The sequence below is a fragment of the Cydia amplana genome, chromosome 2, assembly GCF_948474715.1.
Source record: "Cydia amplana chromosome 2, ilCydAmpl1.1, whole genome shotgun sequence".
In the NCBI taxonomy this organism is placed as follows: domain Eukaryota; kingdom Metazoa; phylum Arthropoda; class Insecta; order Lepidoptera; family Tortricidae; genus Cydia; species Cydia amplana.
The window spans coordinates 14,154,710-14,181,599 of NC_086070.1; the positions used below are offsets into that span (position 1 = coordinate 14,154,710).

Here is a 26,890-nt window from a genome sequence, read left to right on the forward strand (position 1 = left end):
TGTAACCAAGCACCACTTTCAGGCCTCGAAGCTGCGTTTAGTCTGGCCCTATCTGCACCAACAGCGTTTGTCATCAGGGAATCGAAGATCCGCTTGACGCCCACGACGTCCCAACAACGTTGGAGAAATGGTATTTCGGGTACGGACGCACCCAAGTTGAGAGCCCTCCAGGCCGACTGAGCGTCAGAGGCATAGGGTATGGTAGTCCTGTCTCCATCTAAACATAAAATTTTAGAGACAAGTTCTACAACCCCTGCCGCCGACGCCAAGAAGGCTGGAAGACTCACGTCACGAGCGCGGCGTAGTCCTAGGCCACCATTACGAATAGGCAACGATGCCAAATCCCATTGGTCCGTGTTAAGGGATACGTTAAGCAGACACTCAGCCGATTCTTTTAGGGTACGGTCGAAGGAGTCGATATGTTCGGGGTATAGCCAGGTTGGTACGGTGCGGAGAAAATATGTTAGTCTGGGGACGGCGAAGCAGGACCGTAACAGAGTAAGGGACACATGAGCTGATAGGTTTTTAAGCCTTTCTTTGGCGAAATGAAGGAGTTGTTCTCTTATTTGGAAGGCTTCGGGAATGGCTTCAGGAAAAATGGGTGATCCTAGGAGCTTGAAGTTTTGGGTGGACAGCTCTTTTAGTCCGGGAAGTATGGCACTGAAGGAAGGAAAACTCTCCCGAGAGTCTGCGCTGCAAGGGTAAAACTCACATTTACTCGAGTTTACCTCAAGACCCAGTTCCTTTAGAAGTGGAAGAAGCGTCAGTAGGTCTTCACGTACTTCTTCCGGCTTGCCCCCGAGTATGCCGTCATCTAGGTACCAGACGTTTAGTGGAGATCGAGGTGTTGAGATTGCTTTCTGGATACCTAGGCTGAAGATAAGGGGGCCAAGCGGATCTCCCTGCTGAGCACCCACCTGAGAGATTATGGGCGACTCACTGAAAAAGAGTTTGGAATTCGATGAATACGCTTGGTACAGAAAAGGGTATAGTGCTGGAACTTTCTCTTTAACTTCCAATAACATAGAATCGCGCTCTAATGAGTTAAAGGCGTTTTTAATATCAAGCTTGATGATCACGCAGTCTGTATTGCTCGGATTGAGCGTGAAAGTTCTGGTGGCGTGGATGGCTGCCTCGCAACCCAGTTTAGTGGCAAACCCAAGTTGGCGTGGTTGAAGGTAGGAGGCCATTTCATCACGCACAGCACGGCACCCGAGCTTGGCGGTCAAACGGCGAAATACGCTTCCAATAGCGATTGGCCTTATGCCTCCATCCTTTTTCGATAGTGCGCATAATGATGCTCCGTAGATGTATGGGCAGACTGCGGGGTTCAGCTGGCCGCTAAGGAGAAAGTTACAAAGTTTTGTTAAGCACTCTAGTAAACGTGACCCGTTGTCGCTGGTAGAACCAGAAGTGAGCTCCTTCAGGTGTAAGGGGCGAATACCATCTAAGCCCGCAGCAGAGCTGTTGTTGAACGAGCTAAGTGCCTGCGCGACTTCATCTGGCTTGGCAGAAAGGGCGGGGCAAGACCTGTCCGGTTCGGGTGGAAAAAGGAGAGGCCGTGAAGGGGCTGGATGTTTCAGTACTAAACTAGCGAGAGTTTCAGGATTCGAAGGTGCCACGCTATCATCCGACATGAGAATTCGAACAGCTCCCTTAAGATCGCCCTCGTAAACTTTGGATTCAATTGTTCTTAAAACCGAGGGCGATCTCAGGGCCGCTGCGTCGGCTTCGACAAAGAGTGAATCGATCGCCCCAGAAGATTCTATGTTCCTCTTAACTATGGTGGTTAGGCTGCTCGTGCCGTTTTTTTCCGGTGCCTTTAAAGCGGTGTAGGCAAACGATAGCAGTGAAAACCAGTCTGCCGTACTATTGCTATATAAACATTTATCTATGGTGTCAGATAGTTTACCAGCCGCCAAGTTGCGGGCTCCCTTAGGGATGTGGCGCAATACTCGCACGGATTGTTTGAGTATTGCGAGGTCGTCCAGGTCTACACTATTAGTGTTATTAGGGGGGACTGGTCGCTGTATCGTGGGCGTGAGGGTAGGGGCGATCGTTTGTGTTTTGTGTTTGTGTCCTATATGAACTTTCAACCCATGAGGACAGAAGGTGCGCGAGGAGTTAGGGCAGTGGGGGCACTGCGAATGGGTAGTAGACGTAGCCTGCATTGGAAAAAAAATAAATAGCAATAGATTAAAAGATAAACTTAAGTAAAAAGTACAAAGTCTTAAAACTAAATAGGAAAAAGTATCTACTATGAACTAATTAATTAGCAATCAGAAACGATATTATTAGAAAAGGATATTCGAAACATTTTCGGCAAAAATAAATACAAACGAGGGCTACCTATAGAAAAAGGCAACACTAATAAGTATCTAAATATAAAGAACTTAAGTGGTTAAAACAGATTTTACAGTCTTAAATCCGCGGATTGTTTCACAGGAGCGAAATAGATACCTCCGGATGCAGCCGTTTATTTGAGCTGCTGCCTGTACTTGAAATGAAGAACTTACAGTGCACTATGTCCCCTAAGTAGGTATACGCACTGGGTAGATTCGGAGCCACGGGGGGCGTGTAATAACAAAGAACACAATAAAAATCACTGGTAAACGAAAATTTGTGCATTCGCAGTTGTTGATATTTTTAACTGACATTCTTGATATGTCAATAGTATAGTTCTTATAGTTTCGGAGAAAAGTGGCTGTGACATACGGACGGACAGATAGACGGACAGACGGACAGACGGACAGACGGACAGACAGACAGACAGACAGACAGACAGACATGACGAATCTATAAGGGTTCCGTTTTTTGCCATTTGGCTACGGAACCCTAAAAACGGAACCCTTATAGATTCGTCATGTCTGTCTGTCTGTCTGTCCGTCTGTCCGTCCGTATGTCACAGCCACTTTTTTTCCGAAACTATAAGAACTATACTGTTGAAACTTGGTAAGTAGATGTATTCTGTGAACCGCATTAAGATTTTCACACAAAAATAGAAAAAAAAAATTTTTTTTGGGGGTTCCCCATACTTAGAACTGAAACTCATTTTTTTCATCAAACCCATACGTGTGGGGTATCTATGGATAGGTCTTCAAAAATGATATTGAGGTTTCTAACATCATTTTTTTCTAAACTGAATAGTTTGCGCGAGAGACACTTCCAAAGTGGTAAAATGTGTGTCCCCCCCTGTAACTTCTAAAATAAGAGAATGATAAAACTAAAAAAAAATATATGATGTAAATTACCATGCAAACTTCCACCGAAAATTGGTTTGAACAAGATCTAGTAAGTAGTTTTTTTTTAAGACGAAACAGGAGCTGAGATTTAAATATTTTAGGTAAATATACCCGTCTCGCTAACGGAAGCGGCTCCTAAAACTAGTGCGATAAGGACAAGGCGAAAAATCCTGCGTAAAAATCTCAAAAATCGAGGTTTCGTACTCGACTGTTTCCTCCTCCAAAACTTAACCAATCGTAACCAAATTTGGAAATCTAAATGATTATGAAATTATCTGTGTCGGACCGTTTTTCTTTTTTGGCTAATTTATATCAATTTTGAATACCAAGCCTCTCATTGCGGCATAGTCAATTAGGCCATTATGGCCATTTTTGAAGAGCTCTAGCGCCTTAAAAAACAAAAATATCAAAAAAAGCAAAACGGTCCGACACAGATATTGACAATATTAATCTGTGTTGAAAATATCATTGCTCTAGCTTCAAAACCCACGGAGGAAACAGTCGAGTACGTTTGTATGGAGAAATGACCACTCCTGTTGGCTCTTACGTCATAAATCCCCTAAATACGGAACCCTTCATGGGCGAGTCCGACTCGCACTTGGCCGCTTTTTCTGGATAATTTTGAATTTCAATTGTCAGGGGTGCCTACATTATTTTTTAATACATTTTACAACGACAACAAAGAAAAGTTCAAATTCGCCGTATTTTTATTACCCGGGTCGATCGCAACAAAATAGAAAATCATGTTTTTCAAATCTAAGCGTTATTGTAATTTATCTCAAATAACCAAAAAGTCAATCTGACTAGAACTTAAAAACGAACTGAATTATTTTATTATGTCGATTTTTTTTGGTGACCCAGGAGAATTTTTTTTTGTATCCCATACAAAAAGAGCGTATCCCAATCGCGTATCGGTTTTGGTTTTTACTTATAAGTATGAAAAATATATTCTACCATATACGAAGGATGTGTGTTTTTTCATGTTTTATGTGTCTTTTTGTACAATAAAGTGTTTTACTGCTACTAATATATCATATTAACGATTAACTAAAAAGGTATTTACATCTAATTTAACTGGTAAATTATTAAAGTCCGCTAAAATTAATATATACCTATTAAAAAAAATATTTGTTAATATGTCCCAAAATCATGGCTCATTTTTTAAGTCTCCTGACTTACCAAACATATCGCAACGAAGGCAAGGGTACAACGCGGCATCGTGAACCTAATAACGTAAGGTTTCAGTTACTTTTTTAGTCGCCGACCATTTTATCCGGGGTACGAAAAGAGGTATTAGATCTATCCTGGGTCTAATATGTTATAAAAACATAGTTTTTTGAAAAATGTTCGTAGGTAGTACACAAAATTTACATTTTCTTTTAAATGTGATTTGGGTCATCGTTCTCCCTGGTGACTTTTCTGGTTACCCAAGAGACATCAATTTTATTATGACTCAGGAGACTTTTTTTCTATGCACTTTGATTTTTTTGATGCGCTAATTTTGTAATCTAAAATAACTTTAAACTGCTGATATACTTATATCACTTTGCTGATGAGTGGAAGTGGAATTGAAACTTTATTTATTGTTCTCTCCCTTGACATTTTGGCATACATTTGACATGCTGCAGTGCGCTCCTAACGTTAATAAAGACATAATTTTTAGAAAAAGCTTTAGGAAAACTCACTCTTGAGCTTAAAACGATTAAGTCCTTATCATATTATGTTAGATTTTTAGTACAGACCCCAAATCAGTGAAAATGTCTCTTAGCCAACTAAATTTGTCCCTGGGAAAAGTACGATATCCCTAAAAATTGTACGTACATTTCGCATTTTTCTGAAGGAACGGAATTCATAAATTGGGTTATTATTATTTTTTCAGATTATTTGATTGCATTGATATATCACCAAGATAGATAGAACATTTAAGTTACCAGAAGAAAAGCATTTGTGTTATTTTATACAGTGTGGAAAAAGTAGGTTCGATTCCCGGGCGCGACTAAGCGAATTAAAAAAAAAACAACGTGTTGCATTCCGGGAGTGCCGACAGAAGTGAAAACTCAATGACTAGTCCAAAATGTCTGCAGCACTATGTATAATTGACCCATCCTCCTTTCTATTGAAAACTTTTGGTTCCGAAATTGCTGGTCAGTGAGCTTGTTTAAAATTCGAAATTCAAATTTATAGCGTTAATTGTTTAAAATTCGAATAGAAATTGTAAAGTTACCTTGCAGACCTCGCATCTAAATATATTTGGTCATGATATTTTGAGTTTTATTCACCAGTACTAGAGTTCACTTTTATTAGCGATTTCATCAAGATGTAGCTTTATTGAATTATATTTGAGTGATATAAAGTTATAATACTGTGAGATCCTCGTATTTCAGCCCGTACAAGATTATAACCTTTTTCATGTAATGTAATTGAGTTTTTCTTTATTGATTTAAATGCCATCTAAATGATTGGCCATCTAAACCTTACGGTCACATGATCGCCTTACGCTGTCTGAGTTTATCATTTTTTCCCCACCTCAAAAAGTGCCTAGCGCCGCTAAAGAAGTTTTCACTTCAAAAATCTTTGAATGCAGTTGTTTCTTTAAAAAACAATAATGTTTCATTTAAGTAAAATGAGCAAACTTAAGGTTTTAAGGCACTTTCCCTCCAGGGCCCATAATTTTTTTCCACCCGGTAGTAGACAACTATTGTTTTCGACTAAATTAAGTTTTATTAGATAAATCGTTGATCACATGGTTCGTTTCACACATCACATCAAATCGTTTGTCATCACAATCAAAATTTGTCAAAAGTAATGAAATTTATGCCAAAAAACATAAATAAAACATATAAATTCAACACATTTTTTTAATAAAAATCTTTCTCGATGATATAAAAAAGAACATCGACAAATTATGTTCAAAGAATTAATATCAAAACAGATGTCATAATTAGGATTGGCTACTTTAAGAAAGGGACAGAGAGATTTAATCCTCTCGCTCTGCACGTTTTTCTCATTCCTCCTTGTCAAGCCAAAATAAACTATAAAATGATAGTAACACAGTACATTGTAATATTCACTTTTTCTACGGTATCATGTCATTGTAAATTACTTATGTGAAATTGTAGTGGCGTGCGACTTTTAAACCGGAGGTCACGGGTTCGAACCCCGGCCCGTGCAAGTGAGTTTTTGTAAGTAGGGACCTTTTTTTTTGTGGTACTTAAATATAATAACTTTTCGTATTATTGAAATAAAATATTTTATTCAAACAAACTTAATAATATAATAATAATTAAAACGAATAATATCAATTAGTTTTTAATATTTATTCAATTATTTTAAATTATTTGAGCATGAAACATACTAGATTTATTTTTATCATTACAATAGAAAAAAAGCAAAAAATATATTCTTATAGATATTTTATTTTCAAACAAAAATAAAGCAAAAAGTTACGGTTAGATTCTGATGGCTAAATACCAAACAGCTACCGATACATTTCAATATCTGTCGAAATTTCCTAACCCGTTGTAACTGACAAAGAGTATAGATTTCGGCGTAGCATGACGTAGTCTAGCAAACACGCACACATGCGTAACGTATAGGCCTGTAAGAAGGCACCATCATAGGTTTACCTCCGATTCCGTTACTACTCAATGGAGTTACGACTCAACGTTTATTGGATATTAAAATTTTACGTAATTCGGAGCGCTGCGCGAAGTGACATAGGTCTTACCTCTTTGAGGCACGACGGCCATCTAACATTACTGGCATAAAGGATGCATTTATGACTTTGACGCATGACAGAAAGAGAAACCGAACTGCGTAAAATGGGCGTTTGCTGTTGAATTCATAAAATCAAAAATCGATAATAAATCCATCGGTAAAGGATAATAAGTTAATATTTAGTTCTTTGAAAGTTAAGACGAGATGAAAACCTTTGCTGTAAGGTGGGTTGTGCTGGATATGGATGTGTTTTCTAGTTGCACGAAGCTAAAACCGAAAAATGAACACGTAAGTTTGGATTTATTTTCTATCGAGAAAATTTTAAGCATTCGTGTTTCGACTACTACGAAATCTCTTATCATATAGTCAAGAAACATATATCCGAAAATGACTACTGTTTGTTTCCGGGGCTAGCCACTGCCACCTTTCTAAGATCCTGTTATTTTTCGATGCACGGCCTTAATGAGTGTTGGTTCCTGGCCACAGTATAGTTTGTTCATGGGTCATGGCAATGGTTGTTTGTAACTTATTATAATGAAGGACCAGATACTTTTTTTTTAATACTGTGATATCTATGTAGATAGGTACGTGTACTGATAGTATAACTTTTTTCAGACAAGACAACGACATTCGTCAGAGCATAGAGCTCCGAGACTTGATGCCGGCCGTGGACTACAGAGTGCGAGTGGCTTCGGGTAACCAGGTTGACCTCAGCCCTTTCACGCAACCCGCACATTTCACTACACAACAGAAAGGTGACATCCCTTTCTATAATCGTCTAGGAAGTTTTGCATGTTCTCAGAAAAAAAAACAATTGCAACGATTCAAACTCATGTTATGTTAAGTAATTTGAAGTTTGTTTTGAATGTCATCTATATAAGATCGGAATCGGCCTACCATCGCTAGACAAATCAATATATAGCCCCGCCACAGAAATATTTTCCATTTGCGATCTCGTTTTGATAATTCATTCTTAGTTGGACATTTAGTTAGTTGACCAATATAGTAAGGTGGCCAGATTTTCCACACTTCACACAGTACGCAACAATATATTTATCGTCACCAGCTCCATCATCCACGCCATTGGGAGTCCAAGTCCAGGCAACAGATAACCCTGGAGAGCTGACTGTGTCCTGGCTGCCGCCGCCCCGGGACAGCCATAACGGGCACTTGCAAGGATACCACGTCAAAGCGGTGCCAAGGGTCGGCGGTGATATCGGTAGTATAAACAAATGTGCCTTAGGATTTCTAAAAATATGTATTTTTCTTACACTCCAACTGAGACACGTACAGTTTTTTTTTACTAATTTAAGTAGGTACTGACGTTACGGTGTATTAACGCAATTGATAGTAATGAGTTGATGACCCATCAGTGATGAGTGTCATTAGTAATACATGCACAGTTTCAGTAAAGTTCCACCGTTTAACAATCTTTTCGACTCTTATATGAAGTAATACATATTTGTTGTTTGTCAATTTGAAGATTAACGTAAACGTTGCCCTTTAATTTCAATATTAATAACAGTTTTGTGGTGTGTTTTCTCAGGAACTGATGATACTCAAACGAAAGTTCTTAAAGTAATGTCAAGAAAAGGAAAACAAGAAACGATGTTGAGTGGCCTGCTAAAAAATACAAGGTTAGAATTATAAGTAGTCAGTGTAAAATTATATAAGTAATCATAATGTTAATTTTATCCATATTTTATCTAGCTCATTTTGAAATCTTACCATTTTTATCTCATTTGATGTTTATTGCTATGTTTTATCATTTACAGATATGCTGTTTCAGTGAGTGCTTTTAATTCTGCCGGTAACGGCCCATTCTCATTGCCGGTTTATCAAACTACAAGAGAAGGAGGTACGTAACGATTAAAATATAAATAAATATAAAATAGTAATGCATTAAGTTATATATTTTTTTACTTAATTTATAACTGTGATCAATCTCAGTCTATAATACAGTGTATTCTTAGTACTTACACGCTTAGAATAAGTAAAATATTTATTATTATGTTATAGGCTAACGCGTTTTAGTGAATATTTTAATAATCAGCAGATAAAAAAATGTCTTAGCACATCACTGTCACCATAATGACTAGACCTACCTATCTTTTAAAGTGCTTGCCTTACAATTCCAGCTCCCGAGCAACCACCGACCGGAGTAGAGTGTCGCGGTGCATCATCCACGTCGCTACGCGTATCGTGGCAACCCATCACTACTCACGGCGCTTCTCTGCTGGGCTATTCCATCTATTATACCACTGAAGGTTATTCTAACATTAATACACACACAACACAACACATTAACACACACACACAGTATACACATTAACATTAACATTTTAACATTAGTTTGCGATACCCGGCCGGCGTGAACGCTGCTCGCACTGTTAGTGCTTTAGAAAGGACACCTAGGCTCTCCGAAACATGTCGCGCGAGTGACTTAAAACAAGTGAAATTATTCAATGTTAGTATGTCTCACTACAGTTTTTAAATTCCATTAATTTGCGGCATCAAAGCTTCGTTCGATATCTTTGACTCGGGATTAGAGGTACACAGGGATGCTACTAACGGACGCACGTTTTACAGATTAATTTACTTTTATATTCAACCACCAATTTTCAGATGGGTCATGGCAGAACATGACTTCACCTCACACAGAGGTATATCTGCAGGCGCTGTTGAAGTACAACAACTACACTATCAAAGTGGCAGGCTTCTCCAACTACGGGATGGGACCATTTTCATACCCTGTCGTTTGCACTACCTTACAGGATGGTATGTTTCCATAACATTATTCTTACTGACTATGTGTGATGCCGTACAATGTTGGAGGTAAAAATCCTAGACCTTCAGAGTTTAAAATACTAACTTGATTAGTTATTGATTTGATACGATTGCTAATGAGAGTCATTTCAAGGTATGGGTATCATATAAGTTTATTGAAATATTACAGTGCCCGGACCTCCGCCAGAAATAAAAGTGCTGGTATCATCGCAGACGTCTCTTCTCGTGAGCTGGAAGCGACCGATACATCCCAACGGCGAGATCACGCATTACACAGTCCATGTTAAGCCGGTTTCCAGGTAAGTACTCAGATTTGTTAAATGAGGCGGTGCTGATCGTCATACCAAACAAGCAAATTGGGTGACAGATTGTACACGTTCTAATCGCGGCAGCAATCCGGTAGCGACACTAACGCAATTTTTCAAGGAAATTGACAGTGACCGACTCTACGCAGGTAGCCAGAAAATAGATCTAGAAGTAATTGTAATAAAATTTAATAACAAGTTAAGTAACCTTTCATAATGATTAGTTGATTACCTATAGAATTCAATACCTACTGCGCGGGTCCACGTTATGGCGTAGGAGAGGTGACATTAGGCTGATTTATGTAAACCTTATACATTGTTTTGTTTTCAGTACGAGTTCCCCGCAAAATTATCGAGTAGAAGCGACACAAGAGTCTAACTTGTCAAGACACTTGACATTCCCAATATCAGGATTAGCCACCGGGAAACAGTACGAAGTGTTTGTGAATGCCCATACTGTGGCCGGCGAAGGCGCGGCAAGCAACAGGGTGCACGCAGAATTATCATCTAAAGGTAAGCTAAAATAACAAATCAAAAAGTATTTCTTTAAAACATAATATATTTCTTCCCTAATTTAATAGTAGGTACCTAATACAATGTAATAGATGGGTAATATCAATTCTCTACTGGATAATGCAACTATAATTACCTTTCAAGCTAAAGAAGAAACGAGACAATTTGATTGAAGCGACTAGATAATTTCATGTTTAAATTGTAAGTTTGAGTCGATCAAAGGCTTGCGACTTGGCTTAACGTTTGCTTGGTATGTACCTATATGTATATAACCGGTCAGACAAGTTTATCAGTAGAAAAAGGCGCGAAATAAAAATTTCTATCGGAATAAAGATAGGTAACCCTTCGCGCCTTTTTTTTTTAATTTGCCGTTCTATTCTACTGACCGAAATGGCTTTACAGAAGTATAAAAGCGGAATTAGTGACATTAAACGTTTACGATAGTTGTTAGTCAATATGCATCAGTTAATGGATCTGGTCCAATCTTAAATATACTGCAATGAATGATATTTTGAGTTTTGATACCTGCTTCATTAGTACATAATTTTTTTAGTTGTTGCTGGCGTGGCATCTCTCGGAGGTCCAATATCAGTGGGAGTGGGCAGCTCGCTGCTGCTGGTGTGCCAGTGCGTGGGCGTGCCGCCGCCGCGCACCGTGTGGTACCACAAGCACAACATCATCACGCACCACCCGCGCTTCACCAGGAACCATGACGATAGCCTGCTCATCAACAGTAAGAACTGTTTAATATCAGTGGGAGTGGGCAGCTCGCTGCTGCTGGTGTGCCAGTGCGTGGGCGTGCCGCCGCCGCGCACCGTGTGGTACCACAAGCACAACATCATCACGCACCACCCGCGCTTCACCAGGAACCATGACGATAGCCTGCTCATCAACAGTAAGAACTGTTTAATATCAGTGGGAGTGGGCAGCTCGCTGCTGCTGGTGTGCCAGTGCGTGGGCGTGCCGCCGCCGCGCACCGTGTGGTACCACAAGCACAACATCATCACGCACCACCCGCGCTTCACCAGGAACCATGACGATAGCCTGCTCATCAACAGTAAGAACTGTTTAATATCAGTGGGAGTGGGCAGCTCGCTGCTGCTGGTGTGCCAGTGCGTGGGCGTGCCGCCGCCGCGCACCGTGTGGTACCACAAGCACAACATCATCACGCACCACCCGCGCTTCACCAGGAACCATGACGATAGCCTGCTCATCAACAGTAAGAACTGTTTAATATCAGTGGGAGTGGGCAGCTCGCTGCTGCTGGTGTGCCAGTGCGTGGGCGTGCCGCCGCCGCGCACCGTGTGGTACCACAAGCACAACATCATCACGCACCACCCGCGCTTCACCAGGAACCATGACGATAGCCTGCTCATCAACAGTAAGAACTGTTTAATATCAGTGGGAGTGGGCAGCTCGCTGCTGCTGGTGTGCCAGTGCGTGGGCGTGCCGCCGCCGCGCACCGTGTGGTACCACAAGCACAACATCATCACGCACCACCCGCGCTTCACCAGGAACCATGACGATAGCCTGCTCATCAACAGTAAGAACTATTTAATATCAGTGGGAGTGGGCAGCTCGCTGCTGCTGGTGTGCCAGTGCGTGGGCGTGCCGCCGCCGCGCACCGTGTGGTACCACAAGCACAACATCATCACGCACCACCCGCGCTTCACCAGGAACCATGACGATAGCCTGCTCATCAACAGTAAGAACTGTTTAATAAGAACGAAAAATTTCTAATTTGTTTAACTAGAATAATATATAATGTACCTACTCACACGCGTATCAATAAGCTCAACATTTCAAGCATTTAAAACACATTTTTGTAGGAAATTACTCAAATCCAAAAAAAAAAGTATTTGTGTATGTTATGACTAAATTCATAAAGGTCGATTTACAAGGAGCGCACTCCTTGTCACTTCCTTCCTTGTCCTTCTGTAACACAAAACCAAAAAGAGAAAAAAAAGTGATTCAATTTACATTCTCATATCACTTGCCGAGACTGCATACATACCTCATATCTTACAATATTTGCTTGCATACATTTCAATTCCTGTTTTTTTATATTATCAGACATAGACCAGTCACTAAGCGGCAACTACACGTGCCTGGCGAAGAACCTGTACGGATCGGACTCGGTGTCTTACGGCGTGTCGGTCCTGCCGACCCCGGAACCGCCGGCGGTTCGTGCCGAGCCACACAAGCACGCGCTGCGGCTGGTGTGGGATGCACCAAGGGCGGCTGGCAAACCGCAGAAAATAAGTAAGTAAGATAAAATAAATGCTGAAGTGGTTTCTCTATTATGATATAAAAATAAAATACGGCTCTCAAATACCCTAATTATCTTCTGGCTGCGTAGCCAAAGTGCCAATCGCTTACGCTCCGTAGCGATCGAAACGCAACGTTACTGTCGCACTAATATGGAAGAGTGATAGAGAGACACAAAGCGATTCGGTGGCGAAGCGCAAGCGATCGTCACCTTGGCTAGGCCGCCTGTTCATTTGGTTGGGGATATCTTTAAATACTATGCAATTATCGACATTCCACAAATATGGACGTCTGGCTACTAAGCTATCTTCTGGGGGCCGATGCACTTTTCAATCAAAGAATAAGTTGTATTTCTCATAGTAGTTATAATTAGTAAGTTAAATAACTGTGAGCTCACATAATTTTACTTGACTGTTATTCACAGCCTACAACTTATCTTGGAAAGAAGCGAACGGGTCCTGGCAGGACGCGTGGTCAGAGAAGGGAACCATCATCCAGGGCGCCCAGGAGTACACGCTGCAGGGCCTGAAGTGCGGCACGAAGTATTCGCTTCGGATGACTGCAGCCAACAGCGTGGGCGCCAGTCAGCCGGCTTACATCGATGCCACTACCCTAGGAGGAGGTACGATACATTAAACTTGCAAAATGTTGATGCTTTGCGGCGGAATCTGCTCTCCCGTTTCGTACCTATTAATGTTTTGTAAGATTTACATAACATCATCGGTTAATTATCGATAAAGATAAAAGCTTCTCTTTTTTACTGGACCTGAGAATATACATAGTTAAATTACAACGTACAAGCTAAAATAAATTCCTCCGATTAAAGTGGCCCTGTAATACATGTACCTACTCTATGTGAATATAGTACTCCGTAGTTACTGTTAAGTTAAATGCCATTTCGGAGGCAAACAAGCATAAGCGCCTGAAAATCAAGCGTACCTGCATGTAACTGACTCTTTATAAATCTGTTTAATCCATTTTTATAGAACCCCACTCCGCTCAACAGTTTTACTTCAAACCTTATTGATCTCTCTTGATGGTTTGTATTGTATTTCTTTATTTCTGCTTTTCAGTTCCTGTTGCTCCAACCAGCACTGAATGGTTTTGGAGTAACTCCTCCCATATTTTCATACAGTTAAGTGGCTGGGACGATAATGGTTGTGAAATCATTAAATGGGAGGTGGAATACAGAGAATTTACAAGTAAAATTTGGAAGAAGACCGAGAACCGACTCGTAAGTACTATTTTTTTTGTCACACTACGATTGATATTCACTGATGCTCAGTTATGCAGTTAGTCGTCTAATTTGATGATTTGAATGATGTGCTAATTAAATGTTTAAAATAGTAAAGGCATGAACGGATTGTTTTTATACAATAATCCGTAAACGAGTCGCCTCCCTGATGCACAGGGTATGGAACAGCACCAACAGCTTCCCGAAATTCATTGCTGAGAGATGGGATAACCCAATTCTATTTTTCTGGATGAAAATACACACAACATCGAGTTGTATGATCCCAAAAATATTGTTGTGATTTAGTGTTATGGATTTAATTAAATTTTCAGGCTTATTATTTAATTTAATTTATTTTTATTTAGGTACTGTATTTTTATTTTTTAAACTTTTTACTAACCAACGCTGTCGACTTATGTGTATTAATAACAAGAATATGGATTATAATTCATAGTATATGTTTGTCTATTACTAAAAGTTTTCTTTTTTGTTTCAGCCATCATTGGACCAGGTTTGGAACCACTATGCCGCTACTTCAGTGCTGAACCAGCCGAACTCATTTGTGATAGCCGATCTTAGCCCAGCACAATGGTACCAGATCAAAATCACTGCTGAAAATTCCGCCGGTGCAACCACCTCAGTATATTCTTTTGCTACCACTACTTTATTAGGAGGTAATACATTGCATAATACATTATATTGTATTTCTTATAACCGCTCCAATGCTTGATCATCTTAAGGTGACGGTAGAGGTGGGTAAATTTTCAGATTCTGTCAATTTACCCCATTACACACACAAGCGCACTTCACGCACACCACCTCACTTTACTGGGACAGGTCACTGACCCATCAAGTTTTTTTTTAAGATAGCGTTTTGAGTTTAGTGGCCTCCTTTTAGGAAAAGCGTTCCATTGAAAGAAGAAAGAGAAACAATACATTTAATCTTGCTTTCCTTGTCTGTTCATGTCACACGTGACGTATTTAAATTCTAATAATTCATTTGGTTGTTGACAATTTTCTACATTATGGCTTTGTCGAGATACGCGTTTTCTAAAGTTAAACCGAATAAAACCAGATGTCATTAAGTCAGATGTAAAATTTTATTTACTACTCTATACGACTTTTCATAAGGCTCAAAATCAATTAAATGAGAATTTAAATAAATAAAGTTCCGGCAGGGTGCAAAATTTAATTAAGGCGGACAAAATAAAATTTGAAAATATATGGAAACAGTGTTGGCTAATGTACCCCTAATATCTTTACCGATTTACTTTTATGTGGTATATTCGCCTTTTGTTTCACTATTAAATTAATACAATTAAAATAAAAAATATTATACCGGTATTCCACCGGTATTATTTCAGTGCTGAAGCGATTATCTTCGATCGTAGCCTTGATAATGTAGGTGTTGATAGTTACTTACGGCGGTAGGAGCGGCAATGAACCCCGTGCAGAGTAGAACGTGAGGTGCGTTGGGATAAGTGCATATATCTACTTATAATTCTTTGGCTGGTTGGTAACCCTCTATATTTTATTTTTTGTTTTACTGTTATTAGGTTAAGGGAGTTTTAGGGAGTGAAAAAAAAATGATTTTCGTTTTATGCGCTCGCGTGATTGCCGATGGATTATAATTAGACAAAAGAACTTGTTTTCCACGCATCGAATGTAGATCCCTATGACACTTCCTCCAAGTCTTCTCCAATAATGTTTATACCGTATTTTAATTACCTACCTTAAATGTCTTTTTTTTTTGTGCTATACATACTTCAAAAAAATCGCTGGAGGCCTAGCGGTAAGAGCGTGCGAATTGCAATTCCGGCTCGTACCAATGAGTTTTTCGGAACTTATGTACGAAATATCATTTGATATTTACCAGTCGCTTTTCGGTGAAGGAAGACATCGTGAGAAAACCGGACTAATCCCAATAAGAGCCTAGTTTACCCCCTATGGGTTGGAAGGTCAGATGGCAGTCGCTTTCATAAAAATTAGTGCCCACGCCAATTTATGGGATTAATTACCAAGCGGACCCCAGGCTCCCATGAGCCGTGTCAAAATGCCGGGACAACGCGAGGAAGATGATGATGATGTGACACATACTTCCAAAAAAATCTACAAATATTTTACGTGACAACTGCTTATAAGTAAATATTATGTAGGTACACTTATAAAGTATAAAGTAGAAAATATCTTATAGGTACATAATATAAAAACCGATCATGTACGAGTAGGATTCACTATGGGTTCCACAGTTACACATTTTTATTGCATATTTTTTGTTTAAGACCAACTCACCTATTATAGGACATAGGTCTTCCATTAATCTTTTGGCGTTGAACTATTTTTTAACCGACTTCCAAATCTAAAAGGAGGAGGTTATCAATTCGGTTGTATGTTTTTTTTTTTTATTTGTTTTTTTTTTTTATTTTTTTTTTTTTTTATGTTTGTTACTCCATATCTCCGTCATTACTGGACCGATTTTGAAATTTTTTTTTGATTGTATGTATATGCATACAGATTGGTCCCGTTTTTGTCAAAACCCGGTTCTGATGATGGGATCCATGAGGAATAGAGGGAACTCCTCAAATTTTAAAGGCATATGTATAGAATTTTATATATTTTCATCAGAAAATCAAGCATTTACATTAAAAACTGTGGGATTTGATGAAGTGGAACTGCTGATGATGATCAGAACAGAACTCTTCAACGACGCATAGTACCTACACGTTTAGTGATTTTGAATTTCGATTTTGACTTGGACTGGGCCCCGGACTTCGGACTCGGACCCGTACTCGGACTCGGAGCCGGACTCGGATCCGGACCCGGACCCGGATCTTGATCCGGAAAACCACTATGATACTTAAACTAAAAAAACACTATGATTACCATAAAATGTATAGGTACATATTACCAAATAAAGTATAAGCGCCGTTAAGTGGGTTAGGCTAGTAGTTAGAGAAGTCGGTTTTTTTCTATTAAAGATTATTGTATATGTATTTATGTGATACAATTCTGAGTTAGGTTATGGTACATTTTTGCTCACCTACTTATAATTATGTATTATATCTGATATGTCACATGATACCAAAAATCGCCGCAAAGTTAAAAGTTCATTTATTTACGTTACTCATCTTCGGATCACCGACTTACTACTTCCTTACTTGACATATGTGTACTAAATTTCAATTGAACTAGTCCAGTAGTTACGGTGAAAATTGGCTTTAACAAAATGGCAGACACACGAGTGATCTTATAAGGGAGATTATTTTCCTTGAGTGAATGGTATGCATTTACCCCAATGCACCTCACGTTCCACGCGGCGCGGCGTAATCTGGCCCCTATTTCACCACGGTGACAGGTACGACAAAAACATCACTGTTATTGACGCCATAGGCATCCATGGACTACAGTTACCGCTAACACTGATTTAAACTTTCACGATTTTTACACATTATTAAATTGTACAACGGAACCGCAAAACGTTCAAGCGGATAAACAAGACCAAGTGCGGGTAGTTCGAAAAACTCGCGCGGTTAGAAGATGCTGATGTCAACTTAAGCCAGTCTTCTCCGAGACCACGGGGACAACGCCGTCCTCGAAACGTCGGAGGTAAATCTTAAAACTTAGATACGCGATTAAGTCCCGTTGTACAATTTAATAATACAGTTACCGCTTACCATCGGGCGGGCCGTATTCGTGTTTGCCACCGTCATTGTACCTATTATTAAAAAAAAACTTTATTATATCGGATAAAACAGACATTTCTCTCGCGAAAAAATCTTGTGACAATTGTCACAAGATTTTTCAAAGAATTTTCGGTAAGTCTTGACAGGAAATGAGTTCTGTGTCGCAATTTCGATACAGTTGCCGTGTTTCTTGTGACAATTGTCATTAGCTTCGCAAAATAAGAATTTTTTAGTGGCAATATAATGGAGTTTATTTATTTATTAAAATGTTGGTGGCAAACAAGCACATCGCCCGTCCGATGTTAAGCGGTTACCGTAGCCTATGGAGGCCTGTGACGTCAGCAACAGTGATGTCGACAACTGTCGCACCTGTCACCGTGGTCGTGGTGAAATAGGGGCCAGTAAGTACCTAATAATCGCAGTGGTCTTAAGTGTCACAGACCCTACTGGCGCGTAAGTCCTTTATGACAATTTCTGCCTATTTTAAATTCTTCAAAAAAAAAAGAAACCGAATAATTATATCGGACTACCGAATTTTCACGAGAATCAGTTGAGAAATGTGATATGCAAAGGAGAAGAATTCGGACATACGAAAGCATTTTTGCCCAAGTTGAAACGGAGACCTTCGCCAACGCTCGGTCAATGATGGTTTAGGTACAGCTAGCTGCAGAGAAAAGGTACCACCCCTGCATACAATTATCTATCTGGTCGTACCTTTTCTCTGCAGCTGACTGTACACCTATAAAAATGGTTGTCCCTGCTGTAATTTTATACCGGTACCGTACTTTGTATTTCAACCGGTATAGTTTTACCTTCAAAACGAACCGGTATTGATAAATAATAACGGTACCATACCGCTTATACCGTAAAGAAAGCATGATGCAGTCTCTGCTTTGCACAATTATTGTGTGGACAAAATTCTTATAATCACCGAAACATACATACCTACGCACATAATGTCATTGAAATAAAACATTGTTATTTTATAGTAAATTTATATAATACTCGATATATACACATAACAATAACCAGACCGCAGCGGTATTAGCCTGTAAGCTTCATCTCTTGTCTCCAAATCCGCAAAAACTAGTTAGTACTAAATGCTGGTCTTGCTGTTATTTTATTCTTGAAGATTATGGCTTGTTTCTTGATTATTGAGAACAGCACGTAATCGCACACATATAGACGGAACGAACGGCAACAAAGTAGGTGTAGACACTAAGACTTTCAGGTATTAAACGAATTACGCTTCGTATTAATAGGTAAGTACCTAATATTTAAATGAATATATAATATTCTCTAACGTAAATACAAGATTACAATTGACATCAAATGTCATTGACGTACAGAAGTCATATACTTTTTTTAATGACGCAAAATTGATACCAGCATAATGAAAATCAATCCCAATCAGTAAAACGAGTCTTTAAACTTTTTTCATTTTAAGCGGGTTTTGAAGGAACAAGTTACTTAAATTCAATTGTAATCGTATTGTTTTAGGATAGTTTACTGCTGTTTTCGATCGTTACGACCTGTAAATAACAACAAATCAAATTTTAAATAAATTTATTTACCCTATTTTTTGAAATACAATTTATCTACTGGTATACATTTTCGTATGCGTATATGATGAAATGTCTAAATAATGTCAAAAACGAGCTACGACGATGTACACGTCTTCTTCGATCCAAGGCCAGCGGCCATCTGACTCGAAGAAGAATTTTGAGTGATGTCGTCAATGTATGGAAATTGTACGAAAGTTTACATTTGGGATTGAATTTCTGTGTTGTATTTGTGAGTAAAAATATAAGTAGATAATAATTTGCTAGTTTAGTTATTTAGCTTTCAAAATCACACAACAACTCAATTACTGTTAAAGGCAAAACTGTAATGCGTGTTGCTCAAACGGAACTCCATATTTTGATTTTTGGATACTTTTAGTGTCGATTTGTAGAGAATTACAGCAAATAAAAAATATTATGCCGTAAAGAGCCGGTACACGGCTTCTTCGTGAACAAATTTACGTATAATTTAATGCAGTTATTAAACATTTCTTGAACAAATTGATTGCACAAAGTGAGCTCTAAATCGAAAACGTCATATACCGTCCCCTTAAGTAGCACAGGCGCGCTTTCTTTGTTGTGGTACAAAAGTTTGAATGAGAATTACCGAAGTATATGTATCGCCAAGTGGTAATGTTATAGTTATAAATATTATCTACATAAAATTGTATATTGAATTTTTTAGTGGTTATGGAGTTTATTCGTTTATTATTATTAATTCTCTTTATTTATTTTTGGTCTTAAGTTAGGTTATTTTATAATATGGATATAAAAATAAAATACAAAAACACTTACAAAAACAATACAAAATACTTATAAACATATTATAAAAAACCTAACCTAGGGTGCCGCCAGCAGCGGGGCAAGGCCCAAGCTGCCGGTGGTCAGGGCTGCAGAGAGAGGAACCGGCGGACTATCCGCGCCGTGTCCAAGATCACCGCCTTCTGCATCTGACCCTTGATCCAACCACCTAGCGAGAGTCTCTCTAGTCTCTCTCTCTTCTTATTATTAATTATTATTAATCATATAATGCAATATTAGCATTAACAGATAAACCTTACATGCTAACACATAGATTTCATTTATATTATTACTTCTTAACTTATCTTAACATTATATAATATGTATTTCATTATAATTTTATTTATCGGGTAAAAATAAAAAGCAAGGTACCTATTAGTAACTAGGAACGTAACTATTACAGCAAGCGTGAATTTATTGCAAAATAATAAATGTGTTTCCAGATATTTAATTCACAGAAAAATATAATGTATGTAATTCATTTGTTTCAGAATCTATAGGACCGCCTACGGATCTCCTAGACCTCAACATGTTGGTCATCATATGTAGCTCCATTTTATTAACAATTTGTACTTTTACCTGCATCTACATACTTGTCAAAAGACACAAGTAAGTTGAAACACGAGGATAAAGCTTTACATTAGTTTGAACATGTTTCATATAGGAAAATACCAATCTATGGCATGGCATTTCTATAAAAACCTTTACGATATCGTTATTACAACTTCAGCTACTTTACCCGTTACTCCATAATAAGTATGTATTTACCCTAAAGTCATTATACAGCACCTAGTACCGACTCGTATTACATTGTAAGTTATAACGTGCTATTTGCGTAATTAAGATAGTCTTTAATATAAAATAGATCACGTTTTTTAGGTATAATGGTTTTATCACTTAAGCGTTTGTTTTATTCTGCAGCCACCAACACCTGGCCGAGTACCGAAACTCTTTGACGGCTGAGTGCAAGTCTGAGCGCAGCAACGTTACCGTGAACACGCCACAGAGCGTCCCCACGGAAATAAACAACAGGGTTTACAGTACTCCAGTACATTTGACTGCTGATAGCAAGCATGGTATGTTGCATCTCCAATAACAATTCTAAACTTACATGTTGCGCAGAAATACGAAAATACGAGTAAATGCTATAAATCGGAGGTGAAATATTATTATTATGATTGAATGAAAATGATTAATCTTAAACTTTATGCTATTTTCTAGAACTGTACGAAATAAGTCCGTACGCGCAGTTCGCTATCGGCTTTAGAACCTTCGGGCATGTGGACAACCAAGAAGTCCCAAGTAGAGTGCATCTACCGAGCAACAGCAAATCGCGGTATGATAGTGGTGAGTAATTCATCATCAAGTCAAGTTCTGATGATGGACGTCAGAACCTGATTATTAAAATTAAAATAACGGCATAAGTAACTGTGATAATAAAGGCATAATTGTAATGAATCAAAGTCCTTGGTACAATCATTTACTTTTAATTTACTCCGACTAGTTACTTCTACGTACACTCTTAAACAATCTTAAGTTCACAAGCAGTAACCTTCGTGCTAAATTTAGTGTTACTCGTTCCAGCGCCGAGCGAGAATGAATCTTCCACCCCATGGTACATTATATTTATACTCTTTTATCATTACAATCTGCGGGTAGGAGAGAAGGGTCATTTTCGCGACGACCGACAGATTAATTAACAAATATTCGGGTATACACAGATCATATTTGTAATCACTACCTACTGAATACCATTATTTTAACCTAACTCACACTAAATAATTATAATTTATTCTCAAAATCTTATTAAATATCACACTCGGCCATCCGACTGCGTGCTACCTCCGGTGCACGATCAACAATAATATCACACTCGGCCGTGTTGCCTAAATGCCTTTACAGTCCTATTTATTTTAGTTGTAGTCAGTTTATAGAATACTAATACTCTTCATTGTATACCTCATTAGCATTTATACTAAAAAGCATGTAAAGGTTCACGAAATACATGTACTTTATGAATATAATGTTTTTTGGGGAAGCTAATACGTAATTACATTAACAACTTAATCACCCTCCGGTACCATCGGTCCACTTTCCCAATCTGTCTACTTTACCAAAGGATCCACTTTCACGATCTGTGTACTTTACCAAACGGTCCACTTTCGCGATGTGTCCACTTTACCATCGGTCCACTTTCCCGGTCTGTCTACTTTACCAAACGATCCACTTTCGCGATGTGTCCACTTTACCAAACGGTCCACTTCCCCGATTTGTCTACTTTGCCAAACGGTCCACTTTCCCGATCTGTCTACTTGAGCATGTTGTCTACTTTCGCCATTGGTTCACTCGTTTCGTAGCATAAGTACCAACTTCGCGAACTTTCATTTGGCGATCCGCGAAATGTTTTTTTTTTACACGCAAACCTCCAGTTTCTCAGAATACCAAAAACGCTTAGTGCCAGCATAATGCCAAGTCAATATGTGTCAACCACAGAGGACCGACATATCAGTATTGTAACAGGTGCGAGTGAGACACCGTCATTGTTCTGACAGTATTTAATCAAATATACCTACCTAACTGATTGCGTTGCAGCAAATTACCGTTTTGTGACTACAACGAACAAAATGTCTGGGATCATTCCAGTAAACAATATCCCATGAAAAACATTTCATGTAAAATGTTGCCAAGACGAAACCACAAGGCTCGGACTGTCAAAAAGTTATCAGATATCTTGTAGAGCCAAGCTTCTAACTCTGCAAGCCCTAACATGACAAACTTTACACCTTAGTCAACATATGTGGCTTGGCCGTTTCGCTACCGTCACATGGGCGGAAGGTGAAATCTATTCATTATTTTTTATTATACAATAGTTTTTGTAGTAACAAAACGGCCAAGCCCGTATTTTGACTAAGGTATAGAGTTTGTGATGTTAGGGCTTGTAGAGTTGGAAGCTTGGCTCTACAAGATATCTGATAACTTTTTGACAGTCCGAGCCTTGTGGTTTCGTCTTGGCAACATTTTACATGAAATGTTTTTCATGGGATGTTGTTTACTGAAATGATCCCAGGCATTTTGTTCGTTGTAGTCACAAAATAGTCGAGGGTAAAATGGACATTTATGCCTGAGTTATACACTCTGCTTTTCACTTCTAGTGTGAGTAAAATATACAAAAATATCCTATATTTTAGGTTATTTTACCGTATTTTTCCAAGACTAAAGAAAATCGTTCTCGGGCCGGTCGGGGCGCGGGATACGCGCCGCGCGAGCTCGTGCCCGGGGCTGGCAGTTTGAATGGCAGATTTTGGACTTTATTGCTAAGTTAATAAAGGTCGTAATAGATGATATTACTTTAATCCCTAGAGATTAATAAGGAACTTTAGTCCCGATATACAGAGACTAAATTAACATTTTAAGATCATGAGAAGTGAAAACTATTTTGTTATTCAATTAATACTTTTATTTATTCACGTATCTGGGGGGCACGGCAGTGCCCCCGCCAAGTCGAGCTAACATTTATAATTACAAACTAAACTCATCAATTCGATAATAGAGGCTGTGCGGAAAGAGAGTCGTGGATTGTATTGGGCCCCATACATTCCACGACTCTTCTCTTTCCGCACAGACATGTCATCATATATTCCTATCATTCTCTTTCGAGCACCTTTAAGGATATAAGTACTGGCCTCTTAAAAAATGATTAGATTGTAGTACGAGTATTTTATGCTTCAATGTCACTGTCAATTGCTATTATATTTTGTTATATTGGTGGTGATTCGATTATTGCTTTCTGGAATAATTTTAAAATGCGTTTCTTAAAACAGCCAAATGGGCATGAAATTGTAATAGACGATGGGTATAGGTATACTTGCAGTAAAACCAACCAAAATGGGTCCACCTTATGGCGTTGCAGTAATCGAAGAGAATGCTCGGCTACTGTAACTATTGATATTACTAAAACAACAATATTGAAAAAACGAAGGCATTCATGTTCGAGGGATATTGTAAAAAATGAGGTGTTGATAGCGTTAGCCAAGTGCAAAGAAGAAGTTTGTAAGGATTTTGGCCCGATCCAACCTATATACGAAAAAAATATCGAAAAATTAAAAGAGAAAGGCGGAAGATATTTAAGCGAGACTCCGACATTTTCTACGGTCAAAAATGTACTATACAGAGCGCGAAAGAAATACCTGTCCGCCAATAAACTGGTCTTTAATAGATTGGAAGAGGTCGAGGTTCCTCCAACTTACAAAAATTTTCTAGTATGTGCAGATGGTGATGAAGAAAAAATATTGATATTTGCAAATACTGTAGCTAAAAAGTTAATAAGAGCACGAGCAACAATATCAACAACGTATTTTGGCGACGGAACATTTAGGTGTGTACCTAAACCGTTTGCCCAACTTTACTCACTGCACATAGACCTAAATTCGACGAAAACAAGTACCAACGTGGTCCCAGTCATATACGGTCTGTTGCCAAATAAAACAGAAAACACCTATACTAGATTTTTTCAGCTCATTCGAGACTTACTCGGTGTAAATATCACAACATATAAATGTGATTACGAACAAGCACAGATTAATGCCGTCAAAAATATATTCCCAGAAGTCGAGGTGCATGGCTGTTTCCATCATTTTAATGCGGCGTTTTGGCGTAACGATAAAACGTTAAAAACGAAAGCGACCAAAGAAGGCAGAAATATAACAAGGATGTGTGCTCTCCTACCACTTCTTCCGCCACAGGAAATGAAGGAAGCTTGGTCTAGTATTGTTGACTCCGCTCCAAGGACAACAGAAATCCTAAATTTTTTTCAATATTTCCGAAATCAGTGGGATCCTGAACAATTTGCCGAAAAGTTAAGCTGTTCTTATGAAAATCATCGTACTACTAACCCATTAGAGGGTTGGCATAGGAGAATCAATGCCTACATACCCAAAAGACCCAATTTTTACTACTTCCTACACAAGCTGATGAAAGAAGCAAGACATGTGTCAAGCAAAATTAATTACAGCCTATTTAATAAGTTACCTAAAAATAGGCAAAAAAGCGATATAGCATTTGATCGCAAACTATCAAAACTCTTACAAAAACTTGAAAACAGGCAGATAAGCAGTATAAATTTCTTAAAGAAAGTTATCTGGACTAAAATATCATTGGGCGTTCATTTTAAATTACGCATTAAGAAAAGGAAACGTAGACATTAAGATTACAGTTAATGTAATAATTTATCGGAGGACGAAGTAAGTTTACTATTTGACGAACGTTTTTAGTTTTGACGAAACGGAGGTACAATGACTTTAGTTTAAGTGAAGTTTTTCAATTACTTACAAATAATTTTGTTCAAAGTATATAAGGTACTTCTAATTGTGTTATTTTTTTCATATTAGCCGATTAAAAACAGTTTTTATCTAAGAAATGTTTATTCTTAACCTTTTCGCCGCCATTGACTTGATATAAAGTCGGTGCTTTCCGTGCTCCATACGCCCACGACTTGATATCAAGTTCAAGACCACAGAGAAAGATAGACCTTCGTACACATTCATAAAGTTCAATTTTAGTTCTGCCTCTTGCGGCTGGCGCTATAAGCGCTGGCGGTACACCGAGAAATTCAGTAAAATGCTGCAAATGATGTTAAAGGTATGAAAATCGGTACGATTGATCTTTAGGACATTTGAAACAATTTGACCCGAAGCACCAACAAATAAAAAAAAAACGAGATGAGTTATGACGTCATCTTTTTTTGTATGGAATTAAAAAAAAATGTTTTGAAACCTATCGTGTGTGGTATTAATCGAAAGGGCTTTCTGAGCAGATTCCAAAAATATATCATATCATTACATTTCAGTCATTGGAGCCTGGGGTCACCGCTTTGCAACTAATCCCAGGAATTGGCATAGGCACTAGTTTTTACGAAAGCGACTGCCATCTGACCTTCCAACCCAGAGGGTAAACTAGGCCCGTATTGGGATTAGTCCGGTTTCCTCACGATGTTTTCCTTCACCGAAAAGCGACTGGAAAATATCAAATGATATTTCGTACATAAGTTCCGAAAAACTCATTGGTACGAGCCGGGGTTCGAACCCGCGACCTCCGGATTGCAAGTCGCACGCTCTTACCGCTAGGCCACCAGCGCTTTATTATTTAATATTAAACTTTATATTATATTGATAGCAACTCCATTCGTTCTATATTCTTTCGCTATTCACTTTGACGTACCTAAGTCATTTGAACATATAAGTTATTGGGATAACTCTTTGTGTCACAGATTTTTGTTTATTATAATAAAAACTTATTTTTTGCATTTATTTATTGCTTTGGGCTAATTATATGAATATCCATGACTTTTTTTCATTTTCTGTTTGAAGGGGGTGTTTTATAGGGTGGTTAGTAGGTGTAACCACCGTGAAACAAGTACACAGTTTTATTTGCAAAAATATTGTATTATATACAAAACAAAATTAATTAATACATAAGACCGTGATGTGAATTAAAGCACCCATTTCCCTCTTTACGGTAGCAAAGTGGTACTTTGCATATTTTGCAGCTCCACACAGTGCGGACAGGTTTGGCTGTTGTATATCTTCATATATTAAAGCGTTTTCGATTTCTCGATGGGTCAATCTTTTTCTATACATTATCTAAAACAGAAATAATTATTATATTTATGATCGTTTTGAAGTATATTATTACCTAAACCTTTTTTATTACCTAAATATTTGTGTCACGGTGGTCATCGCTGTTAACCACCTTGAATAAGTTAGCTTTTACCTAAAGGTAC

The 26,890-nt window shown here is 38.5% G+C and overlaps 1 protein-coding gene across 1 annotated transcript in view; it reads left to right on the top strand.

The window, feature by feature from the left end:
- Positions 1-26,890, top strand: part of LOC134656321 (cell adhesion molecule Dscam2-like) — a 61,958-nt gene that overhangs the window by 27,147 nt on the left and 7,921 nt on the right. Inside the window, exons 16-31 of the mRNA XM_063511835.1 lie at positions 7,575-7,714; positions 8,026-8,178; positions 8,506-8,596; positions 8,735-8,817; positions 9,098-9,226; positions 9,585-9,737; positions 9,916-10,045; positions 10,383-10,564; positions 11,118-11,297; positions 12,638-12,826; positions 13,257-13,454; positions 13,906-14,066; positions 14,563-14,740; positions 20,604-20,721; positions 21,034-21,188; positions 21,334-21,459. Coding sequence (XP_063367905.1) covers positions 7,575-7,714; positions 8,026-8,178; positions 8,506-8,596; positions 8,735-8,817; positions 9,098-9,226; positions 9,585-9,737; positions 9,916-10,045; positions 10,383-10,564; positions 11,118-11,297; positions 12,638-12,826; positions 13,257-13,454; positions 13,906-14,066; positions 14,563-14,740; positions 20,604-20,721; positions 21,034-21,188; positions 21,334-21,459 — 2,366 coding nt within the window. The remainder of the gene's footprint in view (positions 1-7,574; positions 7,715-8,025; positions 8,179-8,505; positions 8,597-8,734; positions 8,818-9,097; positions 9,227-9,584; positions 9,738-9,915; positions 10,046-10,382; positions 10,565-11,117; positions 11,298-12,637; positions 12,827-13,256; positions 13,455-13,905; positions 14,067-14,562; positions 14,741-20,603; positions 20,722-21,033; positions 21,189-21,333; positions 21,460-26,890) is intronic.